Source organism: Salvelinus fontinalis, chromosome 6 (genome assembly GCF_029448725.1).
Source record: "Salvelinus fontinalis isolate EN_2023a chromosome 6, ASM2944872v1, whole genome shotgun sequence".
Classification (NCBI taxonomy): domain Eukaryota; kingdom Metazoa; phylum Chordata; class Actinopteri; order Salmoniformes; family Salmonidae; genus Salvelinus; species Salvelinus fontinalis.
In genome coordinates this window covers 39,983,554-40,007,211 of record NC_074670.1, presented here as the reverse complement: position 1 = coordinate 40,007,211, position 23,658 = coordinate 39,983,554, and the positions used below count along the sequence as shown (strand labels likewise).

Here is a 23,658-nt window from a genome sequence, read left to right as displayed (position 1 = left end):
TCTGATATAACTCGGTTTAAAATAGCTTCGTTATGATGCTTATAACACCTATGTCTAATTAAATTACAGATGGATACATCTAACGTTTAAAATTGAGCGTTTGAAAATGGCATCCTGAGGTCCCTCTCTGCGCAATGCTCAGCGTGGAAAGGAAGGCTCCTCTCGCTCCTTGGCCTTTTATAACCTCTGAGAGCTACGCAGCAAGCCCATTCCACTTCTCATTGGTTACTGACATCCAGGGGAAGGCGGGTGCAGTTCATGTCGTTCCATAGGATATACAGAGACTTTCAAAACTGATCTGAAATCAGAGCTTCGCTCTCAGACCATCGCAGTACCTGTCATGGATTTCGCTGTAGAAAGAGTTCTGGGTCACCCACAGACAAAATTCCGACGGCTATAGAAACTAGAAAGTGTTTTCTATCCAATAGAATTAATAATATGCATATTGTACGATCAAGAATTGAGCACGAGGCAGTTTAATTTGGCGACACCCAGAAATAAAAAATGCTAATTGCGCCACCTATTGGCAAAAGGTTAAATATAATTGGGAAATATTTGCTTTTTGGTATGTGGAATGTAGCATGTTGTGACGTATTACAGTACAATAATAATCACAGTCCCCTGGTTTCCATCCCTCTCTCCCTCCCCAACTTTATTAGTGTGTGTGTTTATCTCTACAACATTCGCAGAGTACGACCCTGCCTCACGCAGGAAGCGGCGCAGGTCCTAATCCAGGCACTTGTCATCTCCCGTCTGGATTACTGCAACTCGCTGTTGGCTGGGCTCCCTGCCTGTGCCATTAAACCCCTACAACTCATCCAGAACGCCGCAGCCCATCTGGTGTTCAACTTTGCCAAGTTCTCTCACGTCACCCCGCTCCTCCGCTCTCTCCACTGGCTTCCAGTTGAAGCTCGCATCCGCTACAAGACCATGGTGCTTGCCTACGGAGCTGTGAGGGGAATGGCACCTCCGTACCTTCAGGCTCTGATCAGGCCCTACACCCAAACAAGGGCACTGCGTTCATCCACCTCTGGCCTGCTCGCCTCCCTACCTCTGAGGAAGTACAGTTCCCGCTCAGCCCAGTCAAAACTGTTCGCTGCTCTGGCACCCCAATGGTGGAACAAACTCCCTCACGACGCCAGGTCAGCGGAGTCAATCACCACCTTCCGGAGACACCTGAAACCCCACCTCTTTAAGGAATACCTAGGATAGGATAAAGTAATCCTTCTAACCCCCCCCCCTTAAAAGAGTTAGATGCACTATTGTAAAGTGGTTGTTCCACTGGATATCATAAGGTGAATGCACCAATTTGTAAGTCGCTCTGGATAAGAGCGTCTGCTAAATGACTTAAATGTTAAATGTAAATGTAATGTGGCTGTGCTTAGGGGATGTGCGCTGTAGTTTGTTTGTGTTTTATGGGAAGGGGAATTCTTTACAAAATCAGGGGACAATTTTTAGGGCCTTCCTCTGACACCACCTGATGTAGAGGTCCTGGATGGCAGGCAGCTTTGCCCCAGTGATGTACTGGGCCGTATGCACTACCCTCTGAAGTACCTTGCGGTTGGAGGCCGAGCAATTGCCGTACCAGGCAGTGATGCAACCGGTCAGGAGGCTGTCGATGTTGCAACTGTAGAACCTTTTTGAGGATCTCAGGACCCATGCCAAATCTTTTCAGTTTCCTGAGGGGGAATAGGCTTTGCCGTGCTCTCTTCACGACTGTCTTGGTGTGTTTGGACCATTCTAGTTTGTTGTTGATGTGGACACCAAGGAATTTGAAGCTCTCAACCTGCTCCACTACAGCCCCGTCGATGAGAATGGGGACGTGCTCGGTGCTCCTTTTGCTGTAGTCCACAATCATCTCCTTATCTTGGTTACGTTGAGGGATAGGTTGTTATTCTGGCACCACCCAGCCAGATCTCCGACCTCCTCCCTATAGGCTGTCTCATCGTTGTCGGTGATCAGGCCTACCACTGTTGTGTCTGCAAACTTAATGATGGCGTTGGAGTCATGCCTGGCCATGCAGTCGTGGGTGAACAGGGAGTACAGGAGGGGACTGAGCACGTACCCTTGGGGATCTCCAGTGTTGAGGATCAGCGTGGCAGATGTGTTGCTACTTACCCTCACCACCTGGGGGCGGCCCGTCAGGAAGTCCAGGATCCAGTTGCAGAGGGAGGTGTTTAGTCCCAGGTTCCATAGCTTACTGATGAGCTTTGAGGGTACTATGGTGTTGAACGCTGAGCTGTGGTCAATGAATAGTATTCTCACAGGTGTTCCTTTTGTCCAGGTAGGAAAGGGCAGTGTGGAGTGCAATAGAGATTACATCATCTATGGATCTGTTTGGGCGGTTTGCAAATTGGAGTGGATCTAGGGTTTCTGGGATAATGGTGTTGATGTGAGCCATTACCAGGCGTTCAATGCACTTCATGGCTACGGACGTGAGTTCTACGGGTCAGTAGTCATTTAGGCAGGTTGCCTTTGTGTTCTTCGGCACAGGGACTATGGTGGTCTGCTTGAAACATGTTGGTACTACAGACTCAATCAGGGACATGTTGCAAATGTCAGTGAAGACACCTGCCAGTTGGTCAGCACATGCCCGGAGCACACGTCCTGGTAATCCGTCTGGCCCCGTAGCCTTGTGTATGTTGACCTGTTTAAAGGTCTTATTCACGTCGGCTACGGAGAGCATGATCACACAGTCATCCAGAACAGCTAATGCTCTCATGCATGCCTCAGTGTTGCTTGCCTCGAAGCGATCATAGAAGTGATTTAGCTCGTCTGGTAGGCTCATGTCACTGGGCAGCTCGCAGGTGTGCTTCCCTTTGTAGTCTGTAATAGTTTGCAATCCCTGCCACATCTGACGAGCGCCGGAGCCGGTGTAGTATGATTCAATCTTAGCTCTGTATTGATGCTTTGCTGTTTGATCGTTCATCGCAGGGCATAGCAGGATTTCTTGTAAGCTTCCAGGTTAGAGTCCTGCACTTTGAAAGCGGCAGCTCTACCCTTTAGCTCAGTGCGAATGTTGCCTGTAATCCATGGTTTCTGGTCGGGGTATGTACGTACAGTCACTGCGGGGATGACGTCCTCAATGCACTTATTGATAAAGCCAGTGTCTGATGTGGTGTGCTTCTCAATGTCATCGTAAGAATCCCGGAACATGTTTCAGTTTGTGATAGCAAAACAGTCCTGTAGTTTAGCATCTGCATCATCTGACCACTTTTTTATAGACCGAGTCACTGGTTCTTCCTGCTTTATTTTTTGCTTTTAAGCAGGAATCAGGAGGATAGAGTTGTGGTAGAACTGATTTAAGTTTCCCTGCATTAAAGTCTCCGGCCACTTAGAGCGCCGCCTCTGGGTGAGTGGTTTCCTGTTTGCTTTTTTCCTTATACAACTGACTGAGTGCGGTCTTAGTGCCAGCATCTGTTTGTGGTGGTAAATAAACAGCCACGAAAAGTATAGCTGAGAACTCTCTAGGCAAGTAGTGTGGCCTTTCAATTTATCACAATCTTCTCTACTTCAGGCGAGCAAAATCTAGAGACTTCCTTAGATTTCGTGCACCAGCTGTTTACAAATATGCACAGACCGCCCCCCCCCTCTTCTTACCGAAGTGTGCTGTTCTATCCTGCCGGTACAGCGTATATCCCGCTAGCTGAATATCCATGTCATCATTCAGCCACGATGCCGGGAAACATAGGATATTATAGTTTTTGAAGTCCCGTTGGTAGGATATTCGTGATCGTACCTCATCTAGTTTATTGTCCAATGATTGCACGTTGGTGAGTAACATTGACGGTAACGGCAGCTTTCTTACTCGCCCTCTGCGGGCCTGGACGAGGCATTCAGCTTTTCGTCCTCTGCGTCGCTTCCTTTTGCGAATAATTGGGATGTCTGCCCTGTGGGGTGTTTGGAAAATATTGTGTGAGTCCTGCTTGTTGTTGAAAAATTATATTCTAGTCTATTCCGAGGTGAGTGATCGCTGTCCTGATATCCAGAAGCTCTTTTCTGCCGTAAGATACGGTTGCAGAAACATTATGTACAAAATAATTTACAAATATTGCGAAAAAAACACATAATAGCACAATTGCACAACTGGTTAGGAGACTGTAAAACAGTCTCCATCTCCTCCGGCGCCATCTTGTTGCCTTGGTCAGGTCATAGGTTAGGTAAGGTTTAAAAGTAGACTCAGCGAGATGACGTAGATGCACATAGTAAACAGTAGTAGTGGGTCAAATTCCGCAACAACCAGGAGCGTTGGTTCCATTGTTGTGGTCCCGTAGCATGCACGTTGTAGCAGTGTGAAGTGCACCCCATGCACATGCGCTGATACTTCTGTGTGAGAGAAAAGTCTTGCATCATGCTCATCTCAATGGGATGAGTATCTCAATGGGCAATTTTAACTTTTACTTGGTACTCATCCCGGATCCGGGAGCACCCTCATCAGTAAAAAAGCTGACTAGCATAGCCTAGCATAGCGCCACAAGTAAATACTAGCATCTAAATATCATGAAATCACAAGTCCAAGACACCAGATGAAAGATACACATCTTGTGAATCCAGCCATCATTTCTGATTTTTAAAATGTTTTACATGGAAGACACAATATGTATTTCTATTAGCTAACCACGATAGCAAAAGACTCAACTGTTTTTTTCTCCACCATTTTTTTACTGCATAGGTAGCTATCACAAATTCGACCAAATAAAGATATAAATAGTCACTAACCAAGAAACAACTTCATCAGATGACAGTCTGATAACATATTTATTGTATAGCATATGTTTTGTTCGAAAAATGTGCATATTTCAGGTATAAATCATAGTTTTACATTGCAGCCACCATCACAAAATCTCACCAAAGCAGCTAGAATAACTACAGAGACCAACGTGAATTACCTAAATACTCATCATAAAACATTTATGAAAAATACACAGTGTACAGCAAATGAAAGACAAAGATCTTGTGAATCCAGACAATATTTCAGATTTTTTAAGTGTTTTACAGCGAAAACACAATATAGCATTATATTAGCTTACTACAATAGCCAACCACACAACAGCATTGATTCAAGCCAACAGTAGCGATAACGAATAAACCAGCAAAAGATATAAAATTATTCACTAACCTTCTCAAACTTCTTCAGATGACAGTCCTTTAACATCAAATTACACAATACATATATGGTTTGTTCGAAAATGTGCATATTTAGCGGCACAAATCGTGGTTATACAATATGAATAGTAGTCAAAATGCAAACAAAATGTCGGGAGAAATCTTGGGAGAGGCACCTAATCTAATCAATAACTAATCATAAACTTGACTAAAAAATACAGGTTGGACAGCAAATGAAAGATACATTAGTTCTTAAGCAGATTACTTTTGCCATTCAAAGTGTGTCGCATTCTGAGGGTGAAAATTGTCTGATTTGCACCTACATGCCAACTGCATGAACTTTACAACAATCCTGTGATCAAAGGTCATGAAGTATTGATGGCAGTCAATTGCAAGTTTTTGCAGTTGCTCTTCCCCAACCTCTTCCTGCAGCCATCACCTGCATTGTGGGAGGCTCTATTGTCAACCAATCATTAGAGTGTTTTTGTTTCACTCACGAGAACGTGATCAAAGACATGAAACAGGAACCAATTAGCTGCGATTTACAGTGCCTCCGGAAAGTATTCAGACCCCTTGTCTTTTTTCACATTTTGTTACATTACAGCTTTATTCAAAAATGGATTCAATAGTTTTTTCCCCTCATCAATCTACGCTCAATACCCCACAAAGACAAAGCCAAAACAGGTTTTAAGACATTTATGCTAATTCATTAAAATAAAAAAACGGAAATATTTCATTTACATAAGTATTCAGACCCTTTTCTCAGTACTTTGTTGAAGCACCTTTGGCAGCGATTACAGCATCGAGTCATCATGAGTATGACGATGCAAGCTTGGCACACCTGTTTTTGGAGAGTTTCTCCCATTGTTCTCTGCAGATCCTCTCAAGCTCTGTCAGGTTGGATGGGGAGCGTTGCTGCACAGCTATTTTCAGGTCTCTCCAGAGATGTTCGATTGGGTTCATGTCCGGGCTCTGGTTGGGCCACTCAAGGACATTCAGAGACTTGTTCCGAAACCACACCTGCGTAGTCTTGGCTGTGTCCTTAGGGTCATTGTCCTTTTGCAAGGAGAACCTTTTCCCCAGTCTGAGATTCTGCGCGTTCTGGAGAAGGTTTTCATCATGGATCTCTCTCTATACTTTTCTCATATTTCCCAGTCCCTGGCACTGAATAACATCCCCACAGCATGATGATGCCATCCCAATGCTTCACCGTAGGGATGGTGCCAGGTTTCCTCCAGACGTGACGCTTGGTATTCAGGCCAAAGAGTTCAATCTTGGTTTCATCAGACCAGAGAACCTTGTTTGCCTTTTGGCAAACTCCAAGCGGGCTTTCATGTGCCTTTTACTGAGGAGTGGCTTCCGTCTGGGCACTCTACCATAAAGGCCTGATTGGTGAAGTGCTGCAGAGATGGTTGTCCTTCTGGAAGGTTCTCCCATCTCCACAGAGGAACTCTACAGCTCTGTCAGAGTGATTATCTTGTTCCTGGTCACCTCCCTGACCAAGGCCCTTCTCCCCAGATTGCTCAGCGGCCAGCTCTAGGAAGAGTCTTGGTGGTTCCAAACTTCTTACATTTAAGAATGATAGAGGACACTGTGTTCTTGGGGACCTTCAATGCTGCAGACAGTTTTTGATAACCTTCCCCAGACCTGTGCCTCGACACAATCCTGTCTCGAACCTCGGACAATATACGGACAATTTCCTTATCCTGATAGCTTGGTTTTTGCTCTGACATGCACTGTCAACAGTGGAACCTTATATAGACAGGTGGGTGCCTTTCCAAATCATGTTTAGTCAATTGAATTTACCACAGGTGAACTCCAATCAATTTGTAGAAACATCTCAAGGATGATCAGTGGAAACACGATGCACCTGAGCTCAATTTATAGTCTCATAGCGAAGGGTCTGAATACTTATGTAAAAAATATATTTGTTTTTTTTGTATAAATTTTACAAACATTTCTAAACCTGTTTTCTCTTTGCCATCATGGGATATTGTTTGTAGATTGCTGTGGATTATTATTATTTTAATCCATTTTAGAATAAGGCTGTAACGTAACAAAATGGAATACTTTCCGAAGGCACTGTATATGTACAGTGCATATATATACGAATACATTTGATATTCAGACATTAGAAACAATGGCAACACTGCCATGTTGATCTGAGCCTTGCTGTTGGAAAACCACATTAGTGTCTGACTTTCAGTAGATGCACCTACCCCAACTTGTCATCTACAGTCAGTTGCTTTAGCCTTACCACTCAAACGCGCCCAACCAATATCTGCGGTGCTGTTCGTGGCAACATCATCTCGTCGAGTCTACCTTGAAATTATAAAGCCAATCTCAATGTGACCTGCCAGATTCAGAAGCTTGAAAACCCCATTACAAAAAAAAGCTGAACATAATTCATGATGGTTTTTATTTAAATTATTTTTTTGTCAAAGATAATTGTTTCAGTATAGTTCGTTTTTCAAATGGGTTTGTTAATTATTTTATTTAAGTTTTCTAAATTGTACTTTCATGATCAGTTTTCAGTTTGTTTACTGAGTGAGAGTGTCAGAGGGGCTGGAGTGGAGTACAGATTGCATTGCGGCTGGCTATTATTAATTGATGTCTGGGTGGAGTGGGAAATGGATACCGGTTGGTTGTCTGGCATCTGTCCCATCTCAGTAATAGAAAGAGGATCAGAGGGGATATCGTGGTGAAATATAGCCCAAATGAGCCACAACACAATAACACTGTAATAATAACTACTGATAGTGGAACATTTCTGAAGTGAAGGCAGGTGTTGTTGGGGATTGATGGTGGGTGCAACTGCAACCTACTGCAACAATCCCTTTATTCTCTATGGAGCTTCATGTTATCATAAGTGAAATACAAATAAGATGCAATTACTGATTGATGGTGGCAATGGTTGAAATGTGTGTCCATCTTGGGCTAAATCTATGATTCCTTTCAATCCTAGGAAATCAAATGAAATGTGATTATGTGCAGTCCATAAAAAATATAATTCATTAATCCCTTGATATTGAATGACATTTACTTCATCATGTGTGACCTCCCACTTAATGTCTCCTTCTCTCTCTCCTCATTAGCAGGCTGCACCTTTGACGAGGATTCTGAGCCCAGTCTGTGTGACTTCACCCAAGGGGAGGAGGATGACTTTGACTGGCAGCTTTTCAGGACACACAACTCACCCTACGCCTCTGACCTCCTGTGTGGTGAGTTCCTGCTCTTATTATGCTTCAGAGTATTGAAGTATTCTCAGGTGCTAACCTGGTATCCACTATGGTATCCAATGCAAGTATCACTTGTACTTTGTGGATGGGGTATCTGTATCAGCAAGTATAAGAAACAAGGACTGGGGGGTGAGACATCTCGAGTCTTAATGTGTGATGTTATCCTCCCTGGATTGCCTTGCTTATCAGCCAGTGCCTGCTCTTCATGGGTGCATGTTTGTTCAAAGGAGATGCTGAAGCTGTCTAGAAGCTGTGGGTGTTTGGGAAACACTCCAAAGTGTGGATGCCTAGGATTATTAATGGGATTCAGCGTGTATAGGTGTGGCGTCGAGCAGCGTCGGCCTCATCAGGAATGTGTGGCCGTATGCAAATCAACCATGGAATGTCCAGCATGTCTTTAATCAAGCAGTCATATCCCGCAGTGGTGTCTATTCCCCCACTAAACCTTGGGATAACTCTTATGTTAACCAGGTTTGCGGGGCAGGGGCTGACAGAAATGTACAGTTTCATGCGTCTCTGCTGGATGCTGCCACGTGGAGAATGGAACTGCATGCGTACTTTATAAAATGCACCGATCATCCGACCCACACATTAACAAACACCTTGGGGGAACAGACAGAAAGAGAGGGGGGAGTTTACAGGATTTACAGCAGTGCTATTGACGCTTATGGGCAAGGTTGCAGCTCTTCAAGCCGACTGCCTGAGAGGAGTGATTAGACCACTGACCTTTGTCTCAGTCTCAGTCAATCAATCAGTCAACCAATGATGTCTCACTGTGTGAGAGGTGTGGCAGGAACGTTGTGCAATGTGTAGAGAATAGTATGGAGTAATTTGTTTTTAAATGAAAATGAAAAAAAGTTGGAGATGCAAAATAAACTTGAAAGAAACCCCCTCAAGACACCATAATTACATAATAGAATAGGACAAATGGTTGGCTGATACAAAAATGGATATTACGAAAAATAACATAAGCTGTGCTGAGAGACAGACAACACAATGATAAGACTCACTACAATAGAGCGAATTGAATAATAGGACATTTATTAATAATTAGAGATTTATGTTTTAACAGGGAATCATTCAGGGCCTTAAGAAACACCTCACACATTTGGTGGAGGAGACTACAATCACACATAGCAGCCTTTTGAAGAAGGTCAAAAAAATCCTAAAGGGAGATGAAGTGAAGGCACTTTTTTTTAGCACAATGCAGGGGATGCTGATTTTCATGAAATCACTTCATACCACCAAGCAACACACACATTACATTCATAACTTTATAAATCCAACGATCCCAAACTGTTAAACTGCCTATCTCTGTGCCCTAGGAGGAAGTCCACATAAAGAACATGAGCGCATCTACTGCTGCTAAGCTTCCCAGTAAAGCAATGAAATCAAGTAAGCATCCCAGAAGAAAAGTGCTCCAAATAGCCCAAGTTGACACATGCAGCTAAAGAAACAAGGGTCATGAAATCAATCATTTGCTAGCAACAGATGTCATTCATATTCTGACTATCTCTGAAACTCACTTAGATAATACCTTTGACGATACAGTGGTAGCAATACAAGGTTATAACATTTACAGAAAAGATAGAAACGCCAATGGTGGAAGTGTTGCTGTTTACATTCAGAACCACATTCCTGTAAAGATTAGAGAGGATCTCATGTCAAATACTGTTAAAGTAATATGGCTACAGGTTCATCATCACCTTTGATGATACAGCGGTAGCAATATATGGTTTTAAAATTTACCGAAAAGACAGACATGCCTCCGTTGGGAGGCAGTGTTGTGGTCTATATAAAGAACCACATTCCTGTAAAGCTTAGAGACAATATAATGTTAAATACTGGCTACAGGTTCATCTGCCTCACCCAAAGCCCATTCTTGTGGGAAGCTGCTATCACCTTTACTGCCTCACCTAAAGCCCATTCTTGTGGGTAGCTGCTATAGACCACCAAGTGCTAACAGTCAGTATCTGGATAACATGTGTAAAATGCTTGATCATGTATGTGATATCAACAGAGGTATATTTTCTGGGTGAGTTAAATATTGACTGGCTTTCATCAAGCTGCCCACTCAAGAAAAAGCTTCAAACTGTAACCAGTGCCTGCAACCTGGTTCAGGTTATCAGTCAACCTACCAGGGTAGTTACAAATAGCACAGGAATGAGAGTTCATAAGAGGTCATACAATAAGTTTTGTAGTTATTCCTATGTTATTGATGTGAAGAACATCTTTTGGTCCGTGTTGTGTAATGAGGAGCAAACAGACACTGCACTTGACACATTTATAAAATTGCTTATTCCAGTTGCTAATAAGCATGCACCCATTAAGAAAATGACTGTAAAAACTGTTAAATCCCCGTGGATTGATGAGGAATTGAACAATTTTATGGACGAGAAGGATGAGGCAAAAGGAATGGCAAAGAAGTCACAACCTATTAGCAAAATGTATTGCAAATTGAGAAATCATGTGACTAAACTGAATAAAAAGAAGAAGAAACTACACTTTGAAACTATCAGGTTTCGGGTATGACCCAGATGCAGACAGTGTCGAAGTAACAAATGTTTATTTCTAGTACAGAGGCAGGCAAACGACAGGTCAAGGGCAGGCAGAGGTCAATAATCCATAAAGGGTGCAACTGGTCCGGAACAGCAGGCAGTCTCAAGATCAGGGCAGGCAGAAAGATCAATAATCCAAAGAGGTTTGGCAAGCTATAGATTGGCAGGCAGGTTCAGGGCAGGCAGAAAGGTCAAAACTGGTAGGAACAAGAACAGACAGGGGCAAGGGGACAAACGCTGGTAGGTTTCACGAAACAAAACGAACTGACAATAGACAAATATAGAACACATGTATAAATACACTGGGGATATTGGGGAAGATGGGCAACACCTGGAGGGGATGGAGACAAGCTCAAAGACAGGTGAAACAGATCAGGGTGTGACTGAAACAAAGATACATGAAATAAAGAATGATGGTATAAAGCTTTGGAGCACCTTAAATAAAATTCTGTGAAAAAAGGCAAACTCAGCTCCATCATTCATTGAATCAGATGGCTCATTCATCACAAAAACAACTGATATTGCCAACTACTTTAATGAGCTGTTCATTGGCAAGATTAGCAAATTTAGGCATGACATGCCAGCAACAAATGCTGACACTACACATCCAAGCATATCTGACCAAATTCTTAAATACAAGCATTGTAATTTTTTATTCTGTAAAGTTAGTGTGGAAGAGGTGAAAAAATTGTTGTTCATCAACAATGACAAGCCACCGGGGTCTGACAAATTTGATGGAAAATTACTGAGGACGATATTGCCACTCATATTTTATATTTAAGCCTACTAGAATGTGTGTGCCCCCAGGCTTGTTGGGAAGCAAAAGTCATTCCGCTACCTAAGTATAGTAAATCCCTCTTTAATGGCTCAAATAGCTGACCAATCAGCCTGTTACCAACCCTTAGTAAACTTCTGGAACAAACTGTCAGCATGGATATAGAGACAGACTTTAGATAAGCACAGCACTTACACAAATGACTGATGATTGGCTGAGAAAAATTGATGAGAAAAAGATTGAGGGGGCTGTTTTGTTAGACTTCAGTGAAACTTTGGACAATATCAATCAAAGTCTACTGCTGGAAAAACGTATGTGTTATGGCTTTACACCCCCTGCTATATTGTGGATAAAGATTTACCTGTCTAACAGAACACAGAGTGGGTTCTTTAAAGGAAGCCTCTCCAACATAATTCAGGTGTTCCCTGATTAGATTAGAAACAATTCCCTGCATCTGTCTAGGCCCATTTACTATTTTCAATCTTTACTAATGAATTGCCACTGGCTTTGAGGAAAGCCAGAGTGTCTATGTATGGAGACAACTCAACGCTATACATGTCAGCTACTACAGAAACTGAAATGACTGCAACACTTAAAGAGCTTCAGTTAGTTTCAGAGTGGCTGGCAAGGAAGACGTTAGTCCTAAATATTTCTAAAACTTAAAGCATTGTATTTGGGACAAATCATTCCCAAAACCTAAACCTCAACTAAATCTTGTAATAAATCATGTGGAAATTGAGCAAGTTGAGGTGACTAAACTGCCTGGAGTTACCCTGGTTTGTAAACTGTCATGGTCGAAACATTTTGCTACTTCCCCCCATCTTGGGTACTGTTGTATGTCCATGATAGGGCGCTGCACTACCTTCTTGACAGCACTATCAACAAGACAGGTCCCACTGGCCCTAGTTTTGTGGCACCTGGACTACTATTCAGTCATGTGGTCAGGTGCCACAAAAAAGGACTTAGGATAATTGCGATTGGTTCAGAACAGGGCAGCACGGCTGGCCCTTGGTTGTACACAGATAGCGAATATTAATAATGTGCCTGGTTCAAAGTGGAGGAGAGTTTGTCTTCATCACTGCTTGTATTTATGAGAGGTATTGACATGTTGAATGCACCCATGGATACCCCACAAGATATGCCACAAGAGGTCTCTAGAGAATCCACAAGTCCAGAACAGACTATGGTAGGCGCACAGTACTACATAAAGCCATGACATGGAACTCTATTCCGCATCAAGTAACTCATGCAAGTAATAAAATTAGATTAAAAAAACTGATTTGAAAAACACCTTATGGAACAGCAGGGACTGTGAAGCAATACAAACATAGACACACACACACACACACACACACACACACACACACACACACACACACACACACACACACACACACACACACACACACACACACACACACACACACACACACACACACACACACACACACACACACACACACACACACACACACACACAATAACATGTGCACCATACACACATGTACACATGGTTTTTGTACTGTATATATGTGGTAGTGGTGGAGTAGGGGCCTGAGAGCACACAATCTGTGAATGTATTGTAATGTTTTTAAAATTGTATAAACTGCCTGAATTTTGCTCGACTCCAGAAAGAGTAGCTGCTGCCTTGGCTAATGGGGATCCATAATAAATACAAATACAAAACTTATCATCCGCATTCTAGTCATTTGCTGCCATCAAATCAAATTTATTTATATAGCCCTTCTTACATCAGCTTATATCTCAAAGTGCTGTACAGAAACCCAACCTAAAACCCAAAACAGCACAGAGGCTAGGAAAAACTCACCTAGAAAGGCCAAAACCTAGGAAGACACCTAGAGAGGAACCAGGCTATTAGGGGTGTCCAGTCCTCTTCTGGCTGTGCCGGGTGGAGATTATAACAGAACATGGCCAAGATGTTCAAATGTTCATAAATGACCAACATGGTCAACTAATAATAATTACAGTGGTTGTCGAGGGTGAAACAGGTCAGCACTTCAGGAGTAAATGTCAGTTGGATTTTCATAGCGGATCATTGAGAGTATCTCTACCGCTCCTGCTGTCTCTAGAGAGATGAAAACAGCAGGTCTGGGACAGGTAGCATGTCCGGTGAACAGGTCAGGGTTCCATAGCCGCAGGCACAACAGTTGAAACTGGAGCAGTAGCACAGCCAGAAGGACTGGGGACAGCAAGGAGTCATCATACCAGGTAGTCCTGAGGCATGGTCCTAGGACTCAGGTCCTCCGAGAGAAATAAATAAAGAAAGACAGAAAGAGAGTTAGAGAGAGCATACTTAAATTCACACAGGACACCGGATAAGACAGGAGAAATACTCCAGATATAACAGACTGACCATAGCCCCCCGACACATAAACTACTGCAGCATAAATACAGGAGGCTGAGACAGAAGGGGTCAGGAGACACTGTGGCCCCATCCGATGATACCCCCGGACAGGGCCAAACAGGCAGGATATAACCCCACCCACTTTGCCAAAGCACAGCCCCCACACCACTAGAGGGATATTTTCAACCACCAACTTACCATCCGGAGACAAGGAACCCGAGTGTAGCCCACAAAGATCTCCGCCATGGCACAACCCAACCCAGACAGGCACAACACAACCCAGACAGGAAGACTACGTCAGTGACTCAACCCACTCAAGTGATGCACCCCTCCTAGGGACGGCATGGAAGAGCACCAGTAGGCCAGTGACTCAGCCCCTCTAATAGGGTTAGAGGCAGAGAATCCCAGTGGAGAGAGGGGAACCGGCCAGGCAGAGACAGCAAGGGCGATTCGTTGCTCCAATGCCTTTCCGTTCACCTTCACTCTCCTGGGCCAGACTACACTCAATCACAGGACCTACTGAAGAGATTAGTCTTCAATAAAGACTTAAAGGTTGAGACCGAGTCTGCGTCTCTCACATGGGTAGGCAGACCATTCCATAAAAATGGAGCTCTATAGGAGAAAACCCTGCCTCCAGCTGTTTGCTTAGAAATTCTAAGGACAATTAGGAGGCCTGCGTCTTGTGACCGTAGAGTACGTCTAGGTGTGTATGGCAGGACCAAATCGTAAAGATAGGTAGGAGCAAGCCCATGTAATGCTTTGTAGGTTAGCAGTAAAACCTTGAAATCAGCCCTTGCCTTAACAGGAAGCCAGTTTTTTGGTTCTAGTCAGGATTCTAGCAGCCGTATTTAGCACTAACTGAAGTTTATTTAGTGTTTATCCGGTTAGCCGGAAAGTACAACATTGCAATAGTTTAACCTAAAAGTGGCAAAAGCATGGATGAATTTTTCTGCATAATTTTTGGACAGAAAATGTAAGATTTTTGCGATGTTACATAGATGGAAAAAAGCTGTCCTTGAAACAGTATTGCTATTTTCGTCAAAAGAGAGATCAGGGTCCAGAGTAACGCCGAGGTCCTTCAGTTTTATTTGAGACGACTGGACAACCATCAGGATGACTTGTCAGATTCATCAGAAGATCTCTTTGTTTCTTGAGACCTAGAACAAGCATGTCTATTTTGTCCGAGTTTAAAAGTAGAAAGTTTGCAGCCATCCACTTCCTTATGTCTGAAACACAGGCTTCCACAAGGGCAATTTTGGGGCTTCACCATGTTTCCTCGAAATGTACAGCTGTGTGTCATCCGCATAGCAGTGAAAGTTAACATTATGTTTTCGAGTGACATCCCCAAGATGTAAAATATATAGTGAAAACAATAGTGGTCCTAAAACGGAACCTTGAGGAACACTGACAATAACAGTTGATTTGTCAGAGGACAAACCATCCACAGAGATAAACTGATATCTTTCCGACAGATAAGATCTTAACCAGGCCAGAACTTGTCCTGTAGACCAATTTGGGTTTCCAATCTCTCCAAAAGAATGTGGTGATTGATGGTATCAAAAGCAGCACTAAGGTCTAGGAGCACGAGGACAGATGCAGAGCCTCGGTCTGATGCCATTAAAAGGTAATTTACCACCTTCATAAGTGCAGTCTCAGTGCTCTGATGGGGTCTAAAACCAGACTGAATCATTTCGTATACATTGTTTGTCTTCAGGAAGGCAGTGAGTTGCTGCGCAAAAGCTTTTTCAAACATTTTTGAGAGGAATGGGAGATTCGATATAGGACGATAGTTTAAAAAAATATTTTCTGTGTCAAGGTTTGGCTTTTTCAAGAGAGGCTTTATTACTACCACTTTTAATGAGTTTGGTACACATCCGGTGGATAGAGAGCCGTTTATTATGTTCAACATAGGAAGGCCAAGCACAGGAAGCAGCTCTTTCAGTAGTTTAGTTGGAATAGAGTCCAGTATGCAGCTTGAAGGTTTAGAGGCCATGATTATTTTCATCATTGTGTCAAGAGATATAGTACTAAAACACTTGAGTGTCTCCCTTGATCCTAGGTCCTGGCAGAGTTGTGCAGACTCTGGACAACTGAGCTTTGGAGGACTACGCAGATTTAAAGAAGAGTCCGTAATTTGCTTTCTAATGATCATGATCTTTTCCTCAAAGAAGTTCATGAATTTATTACTGCTGAAGTGAAAGCCGTCCTCTCTTGGGGAATGCTGCTTTTTAGTTAGCTTTGCGACAGTATCACAATTTTTGGGGGGATTGTTCTTATTTTCCTCAATTAAGTTGGAAAAATAGGATGATCGAGCAGCAGTGAGGGCTCTTCCATACTGCACGGTACTGTCTTTCAAAGCTAGTCGGAAGACTTCCAGTTTGGTGTGGCGCCATTTCCGTTCCAATTTTCTGAAAGCTTGCTTCAGAGCTCGGGTATTTTCTGTATACCAGGGAGCTAGTTTCTTATGACAAATGTTTTTAGTTTTTAGGGGTGCGACTGCATCTAGGGTATTGCGCAAGGTTACATTGAATTCCTCAGTTAGGTGGTTAACTGATTTTTGTCCTCTGACGTCCTTGGGTAGGCAGAGGGAGTATGGAAGGGCATCAAGGAATCTTTGGGTTGTCTGAGAATTTATAGCACGACTTTTGATGATCTTTGGTTGGGGTCTGAGCAGATTATTTGTTGCGATTGCAAACGTAATTAAATGGTGGTCCGATAGTCCAGGATTATGAGGAAAAACATTAAGATCCACAACATTTATTCCATGGGACAAAACTAGGTCCAGAGTATGACTGTGGCAGTGAGTAGGTCTGGAGACATGTTGGACAAAACCCACTGAGTTAATGATGGCTCCGAAAGCCTTTTGTAGTGGGTCTGTGGACTTTTCCATGTGAATATTGAAGTCACCAAAATTAGAATATTATCTGCTATGTCTACAATGTCCAATAGGAATTCAGGTAACTCAGTGAGGAACGTTGTATATGGCCCAGGAGGCCTGTAAACAGTAGCTATACAAAGTGATTGAGTAGGCTGCATATATTTCATGACTAGAAGCTCAAAAGACAAAAACGTTTTTTGTTTTTTGGGGGGTAAATTGAAATTTGCTATCGTTAAAGTTAGCAACACCTCCGCCTTTGCGGGATGCACGGGGGATATGGTCAATAGTGTAACCAAGAGGTGAGGCCACATTTAACACAGTAAATTAATCAGGCTTAAATCATGTTTCAGTCAGGCCAATCACATCAAGATTATGATCAGTGTCAGTAGAACATTGACTATAACTGCCTTGGAAGTGAGGGTTCTAACATTAAGTAGCCCTATTTTGAGATGTGAGGTATCACAATCTCTTTCAATAATGGCAGAAATGGAGGAGTACTTTTTTCCAGTGAGATTGCTAAGGCGACAACCACCATGTTTAGTTTTGCCCAGCCTAGGTCGAGGCACAGACACGGTCTCAATGGGGATAGCTGAGCTGACTGTGCTAGTGGCAGACTCCACTAAGCTGGCAGGCTGGCTAACATCCTGCTGCCTGACCTGCACCCTATTTCATTGTGGAGCTAGGGGAGTTAGAGCCCTGTCTATGTTTGTAGATAAGAAGAGAGCACCCATCCAGCTAGGATGGAGTCCGTCACTCCTCAACAGGCCAGGCTTGGTCATGTTTGTGGGTGAGTCCCAGAAAGAGGGCCAATTATCTACAAATTCTATCTTTCAGGAGGGGCGGTAAACAGTTTTAAACCAGCGATTGAGTTGTGAGATTCTGCTGTAGAGCTCATCACTCCCCTTAACTGGGAGGGGCCAAAGACAATTACTCGATGCTGACACATCTTTCTAGCTGATTTACACGCTGAAGCTATGTTGCGCTTGGTGACCTCTGACTGTTTCATCCTAACATCGTTGGTGCCGAGGTGGATAACAATATCCCTATACTCTCTACACTCACCAGTTTTAGCTTTAGCCAGCACCATCTTCAGATTAGCCTTAACGTCGGTAGCCCTGCCCCCTGGTAAACAGTGTATGATCGCTGGATGATTCGTTTTAAGTCTAATACTGCGGGTAAAGGATTCACCAATTACTACTGTTTTCAAATTGTCAGAGCTAATGGTGGGAGGCTTAGGCGTCTCAGACCACGTAACGGGAGGAGTAGAGACCAGCGAAGGCTCGGCCTCACCCCGACTCGCTGCGTAATGGGGAGAACCGGTTGAACGTTTCTGTCGGCTGAATGAGCGACACCGTTCGAGCATTCCTACAGCATTTCCCTCCAGAAGCCATGAGAAAGTTGTCTGGCTGTGGGGACTGTGCGAGGGGATTTATACTACTATCTGTACTTACTGGTGGCACAGGCGCTGTTTCATCCTTTCCTACACTGAAATTTCCCTTGCCTAACGTTTGCGTCTGAAGCTGGGCTTGCAGCACAGCTATCCTCGCCGTAAGGCGAACATTCTCCTGTATATTATGAGTACAGCGACTGCAATTAGAAGGCATCATGTTAATGTTACTACTTAGCTTCGGCTGGTGGAGGTCCTGACAAACCACGTCCAGATAAAGCGTCCGGAGTGACCAAGTTGAATGAAAATAAAATAGTTGAGTGAGGAAAAAAAATATATATAAACGGTTATTGAAAAGTAAAAACCATAAAGTTGTCAGGTAGCAAAGTAAGGTTAGCAACACAACGCACAACAGCACGTAAACAAGTCAGACACCATCCAATTCAGTGCAGGCGTTGTGATAATTAATACTTTCCCCTTCCATTTGAATTAAAACCGGGTTACATTTAAAACAATCTGGGGCCTTCAGTGAAACTATAGCGGGGGTGAAGGCAGACAGGCAGGTAACAAAGGGGGAAGAGACAGCTTTGGGGAACACATTATTGACCAAGAACCCAGACAAATACGTGAATTTACTCACCCAGGCTTCTTTTCTCTGGGCCACACCCATGGCAAGATGTAAGGTAGTATATTAGCTCATATTATTCATCTGAAATAGCACTGTGAAAATACCATGGCATACATAGGATCCTAGAACGGAGCAACGTACTAAATCAAATCAAATCAATTTTTATTTGTAACATGCGCGGACACAACAAGTGTAGACTTTACAGTGAATTTTTGACTTACAAGCCCTTAAAACCTCTTGACACTAAGGGTCAGATTATTTTTTATTTTTTAAAATAATGTTCCCAAGGTAAACTGACTATTTCTCAGGTCCAGATCGTAGAATATGCATATAATTTACAGATTAGGATAGAAAACATTCCAAAGTTTCCAAAACTGTCAAAATATTGTCTGTGAGTATAACAAAACTAATTCTGCAGGCGAAAACCTGAGAAAATCTAACCCGGACGTGATTTTTAATTTTTTTTATCTGTGTTTCCTGGACCGTCTTTCTTCCATTTAAAGGGGTATCAACCAGATTCATTTTCCAATGGCTTCCTCAGGCTGTGACCAGGCTTTAGACATAGTTTCAGGCTTTATTTTGAAAAATGAGCGAGATTTTTCAAAACTAGTCAGGTGTCCTCTGATTAGTTCCTGTGCGCGAGAGGGTAGCTCTCCATTTCCTTTTTCTCTCTTATTGAATAGGTTACGGTCCGTTTTAAATATTATCGATTATGTTTGTTAACTTCTTATGGCTGCAGCCCGTACACTTATGACAACAGCCACTTCAAGTGCATTTTCATGAAATTTTCGATTTTTCAATTTCAATTTCATTTTTAAATATTTAACTTTCACACATTAAAAAGTCAAATACAGCATATGAAAGGTACACATCTTGTGAATCCAGCCAACATGTCCGACTTTTAAAATGTTTTACAGGGAAGACACAATATGTAAATCTATTAGCTAACCACGCTAGCAAAAGACACCACTTTTTTTACTACACCACTTTTTTACTCCATCAGTAGCTATCACAAATTCGACCAAATAAAGATATAAATAGCCACTAACCAAGAAACAACTTCATCAGATGACAGTCTGATAACATATTTATTGTATAGCATATGTTTTGTTCGAAAAATTTGCATATTTCAGGGATAAATCATAGTTTACATTGCAGCTACATTCAGATATTGCACCGAAAGCAGCCATAAAACTTACAGACACCAACGTCAAATACCTAATTACTCATCATAAAAAAATTCTGAAAAATACATAGTGTACAGCAAATGAAAGACAGGCATCTTGTGATTCCAGCCAATATTTCCGATTTCCGATTTACATTTACATTTACATTTAAGTCATGTAGCAGACGCTCTTATCCAGAGCGACTTACAAATTGGTGTATTCACCTTATATCCAGTGGAACAGCCACTTTACAATAGTGCATCTAAATCTTTTAAGGGGGGGGTTAGAAGGATTACTTGATTTATTAAGTGTTTTACAGCGAAAACAAAATGTAGCGTTATATTAGCTTAGCACAATAGCCAGAAACACTTTGGCGCCGACGACTACGACAGATATATGAAATAGCATCATAAAATGTTTCTTACTTTTGCTGATCTTTCATCAGAATGTTGAACAAGGTGTCCTTTGTCCAGAACAGTCGAGGTTTGGATTTAGAACGGCAACTTTCCCTCTTCATTTAGCAAGCACACTAGCCTAGTGGCACGATGCTCTCCATGTCAACAAACGGAAGAGAACGGAACACGGCAAAACTCCCGAAAAATTTTCAATAATCTGATGAAACTATATTGAAAAAACATATTTAAGATGATATGGTGACATGTATCAAATAAAATCAAAGCCGGAGATAATAGTCGCCTATAACGGCAGCTAAACAAAAGGCAATCCCACTGTCCACCTTGCGCTCTTCAGAGTACCGAAAATGAGGGACACGTCATTCCAAGATGATGTGTTCCATCTCAGACCAAGATAATCACCTCATTTCTTCTCTCACAGCCTCTTGACACCCAGGGGAAGATGAATGACGTGCATGTATACTAATAGGTCTCGTGCCCATTTATAGGCAGGAAGAAGAACAGAGCATTGATTTCAGACTTTCCACTTCCTGGTCAGGAAATGTGCTGCAGAATGAGTTCTGTTTTACTCAGAGAAATAATTCAAACGGTTTTAGAAACTAGATAGTGTTTTCTATCCAATAGTAATAATAATATGCATATTGTACGAGCAAGAATTGAGTACGAGGCCGTTTGAAATGGACACATTTTATCAGGCTACTCAATACTGCCCCTTGCAGCCCAAGCAGGTTAAAAACAACCTGAGGATTGATTATAAAATACATTTGACAAGTTTCTACGACCATTACGGATACTTTTTGGAATTTTCGTCGAACGGAACGAGGCTTTGGTTTTATGAACATAACGCGCAACCCAAATGGCGTTTTTTTGTTATAAAAGTAATATTTAATCGAACAAAAAGAACATTTGTTGTGTAACTGGGAGTCTCGTGAGTGCAAACATCCGAAGATTATCAAAGGTAAGTGATTAATTTTATTGCTTTTCTGACTTTCGTGACCATGCTAATTTGGGGCTAGTTGTTCTAGCATTGATTGATACACTCACAAAAGCTTGGATTTCTTTCGCTGTAAAGCATATTTTCCAAATCTGACACGATAGTTGGATTAACAACAAGCTAAGCTGTGTTTTGGTATATTTCACTTGTGATTGCATGATGAGAAATATTTTTAGTAATATTTTGCGCCCTGCAATTCAGCGGTTGTTTAGGAAAATGATCCCGTAAAAGGGATCCGTAGCGCAGAGAAGTTAACCAACAATGCAGTTTTAAGAAAATACCTAAAAAAGTAAGAAATAAAAGTGATAAATAATTCAAGAGCAGCAGTAAAATAACAATAGCGAGGTTATATACAGGGGTACCGGTACAGAGTCAATGTGCGGGGGCACCGGTTAGTCGAGGTAATTGAGGTAATATATGTACATGTAGGTAGAGTTAATAAAGTGACTATGCATACATAATAAAAGAGTAGGAGCAGGGTAGAAGAGTGGGGGGGGAATGCAAATAGTCTGGGTAGCCATTTGATTAGATCTTATTAGGAATCTTATGGCTTGGTGGTGGAAACAATTTAGGAGCCTCTTGGACCTAGACTTGGCGCTCCGGTACCACTTGCCCTGCGGTAGTAGAGAGAACAGTTTATGACTAGGGTGGCTGGAGTCTTTGACTGTTTTTAGGGCATTCCTCTAACACCGCCTGATATAGAGGTCCTGGATGGCAGGAACCTTTGCCCGGTGATGTACTGGGCCATACGCACTACCCTCTGAGCAGCTGCCATACCATGCAACCCATCAGGATGCTCTCGATGGTGCAGCTGTAGAACCTTTTGAGCATCTGAGGACCCATGTCCAATCTTTTCAGTCTCCTGAGGGGGAATTGGTTTTGTCATGCCCTCTTCACGACTGTCTTGGTGTGCTTGGACCATATTAGTTTGTTGGTGATGTGGATGCCAAGGAACTTGAAGCTCTCAACCTGCACCACTACAGCTCTGTTGATGATAATGGGGGCGTGCTCAGTTCTCCTTTTCCTGTGGTCAACAATCATCTTCTTTGTCTTGATCACGTTGAGGGTGAGGTTGTTGTCCTTGCACCACATGGTCAGGTCTCTGACTTCCTCCCTATAGGATGTCTTGTCGTTGTCGGTGATCAGGCCTACAACTGTTGTGTCATCGGTAAACTTAATGATGGCGATGGAGTCGCGCCTGGCCGTGCAGTCATGAGAGAACAGGGATTACAGGAGGGGACTGAGCACGTACCTTTGAGGGGCCCCCGTGTTGAGGATCAGTGTGGCGGACGTGTTGTTATCTACCCTAACCACCTGGGGGTGGTCCGTCAGGATGTCCTGGATCCAGTAGCAGAGGGAGGTGTTTAGTCCCAGGGTCCTTAGCTTAGTGAGTAGCTTTGAGGGCTCTATGGTGTTGAACACTGAGCTGTAGTCAATGAATACCATTCTCATGTAGGTGTTCATTTTGTCCAGGTGGGGAAGGGCAGTGTGAAGTACAATTGAGATTGCATCACCTGTGGATCTGTTTGGGCGGTATGCAAATTGTAGTGGGTCTAGGGTTTCTGGGATAATGGTGTTTATGTGAGCCATGACCAGCCTTTCAATGCACTTCATAACTACAGACCTGGGAGCTACGTGTCGGTAGCCATATAGGCAGGTTACCTTGGACCAACACCCAAGTGTTCTTGGGCACAGGGACTATGGTGGTCTGCTTGAAACATGTTGGTATTACAGACTCCGACAGGGAGAGGTTGAAAATGTCAGTGGAGACACTTTATTTTTTTTATTGAATATCTGAAACATACAATATACTTGCAGTGAAGCCGCTCAACAACTACATTATACCAGTCATCCAACAGACTCCCATTCAGAGCGACACATCCAGGGTCAATGCCCTGCTCAAGGGCACTTTGACAGATCTCCCACCAGGCCAAAAAACGTAAACCTGAACCCTCCAAGATCTCCCTACAGTTTCCCAATAGCTGTCCCTCAACCATTCAATTTACGCAGTAATTGTGTCACGTTCCTGACCTATTTCTGTTAGTTTGTTGTATGTGTTAGTTGGTCAGGACGTGAGTTTGGGTGGGCATTCTATGTTTTCTGTTTCTATGTTGGTTTATGGGTTGCCTGGTATGGCTCTTAATTAGAG

General features: G+C 42.8%; 1 protein-coding gene across 9 annotated transcripts in view; it reads left to right on the top strand.

Moving 5' to 3' along the window:
* Window positions 1-23,658, top strand: part of LOC129857827 (receptor-type tyrosine-protein phosphatase U-like) — a 262,960-nt gene that overhangs the window by 64,247 nt on the left and 175,055 nt on the right. For all 9 annotated transcript variants that reach the window (XM_055926448.1, XM_055926452.1, XM_055926446.1 and 6 more), the window contains exon 2: window positions 8,202-8,327. In XM_055926448.1, the coding sequence (XP_055782423.1) occupies window positions 8,202-8,327 (126 nt within the window). The remainder of the gene's footprint in view (window positions 1-8,201; window positions 8,328-23,658) is intronic.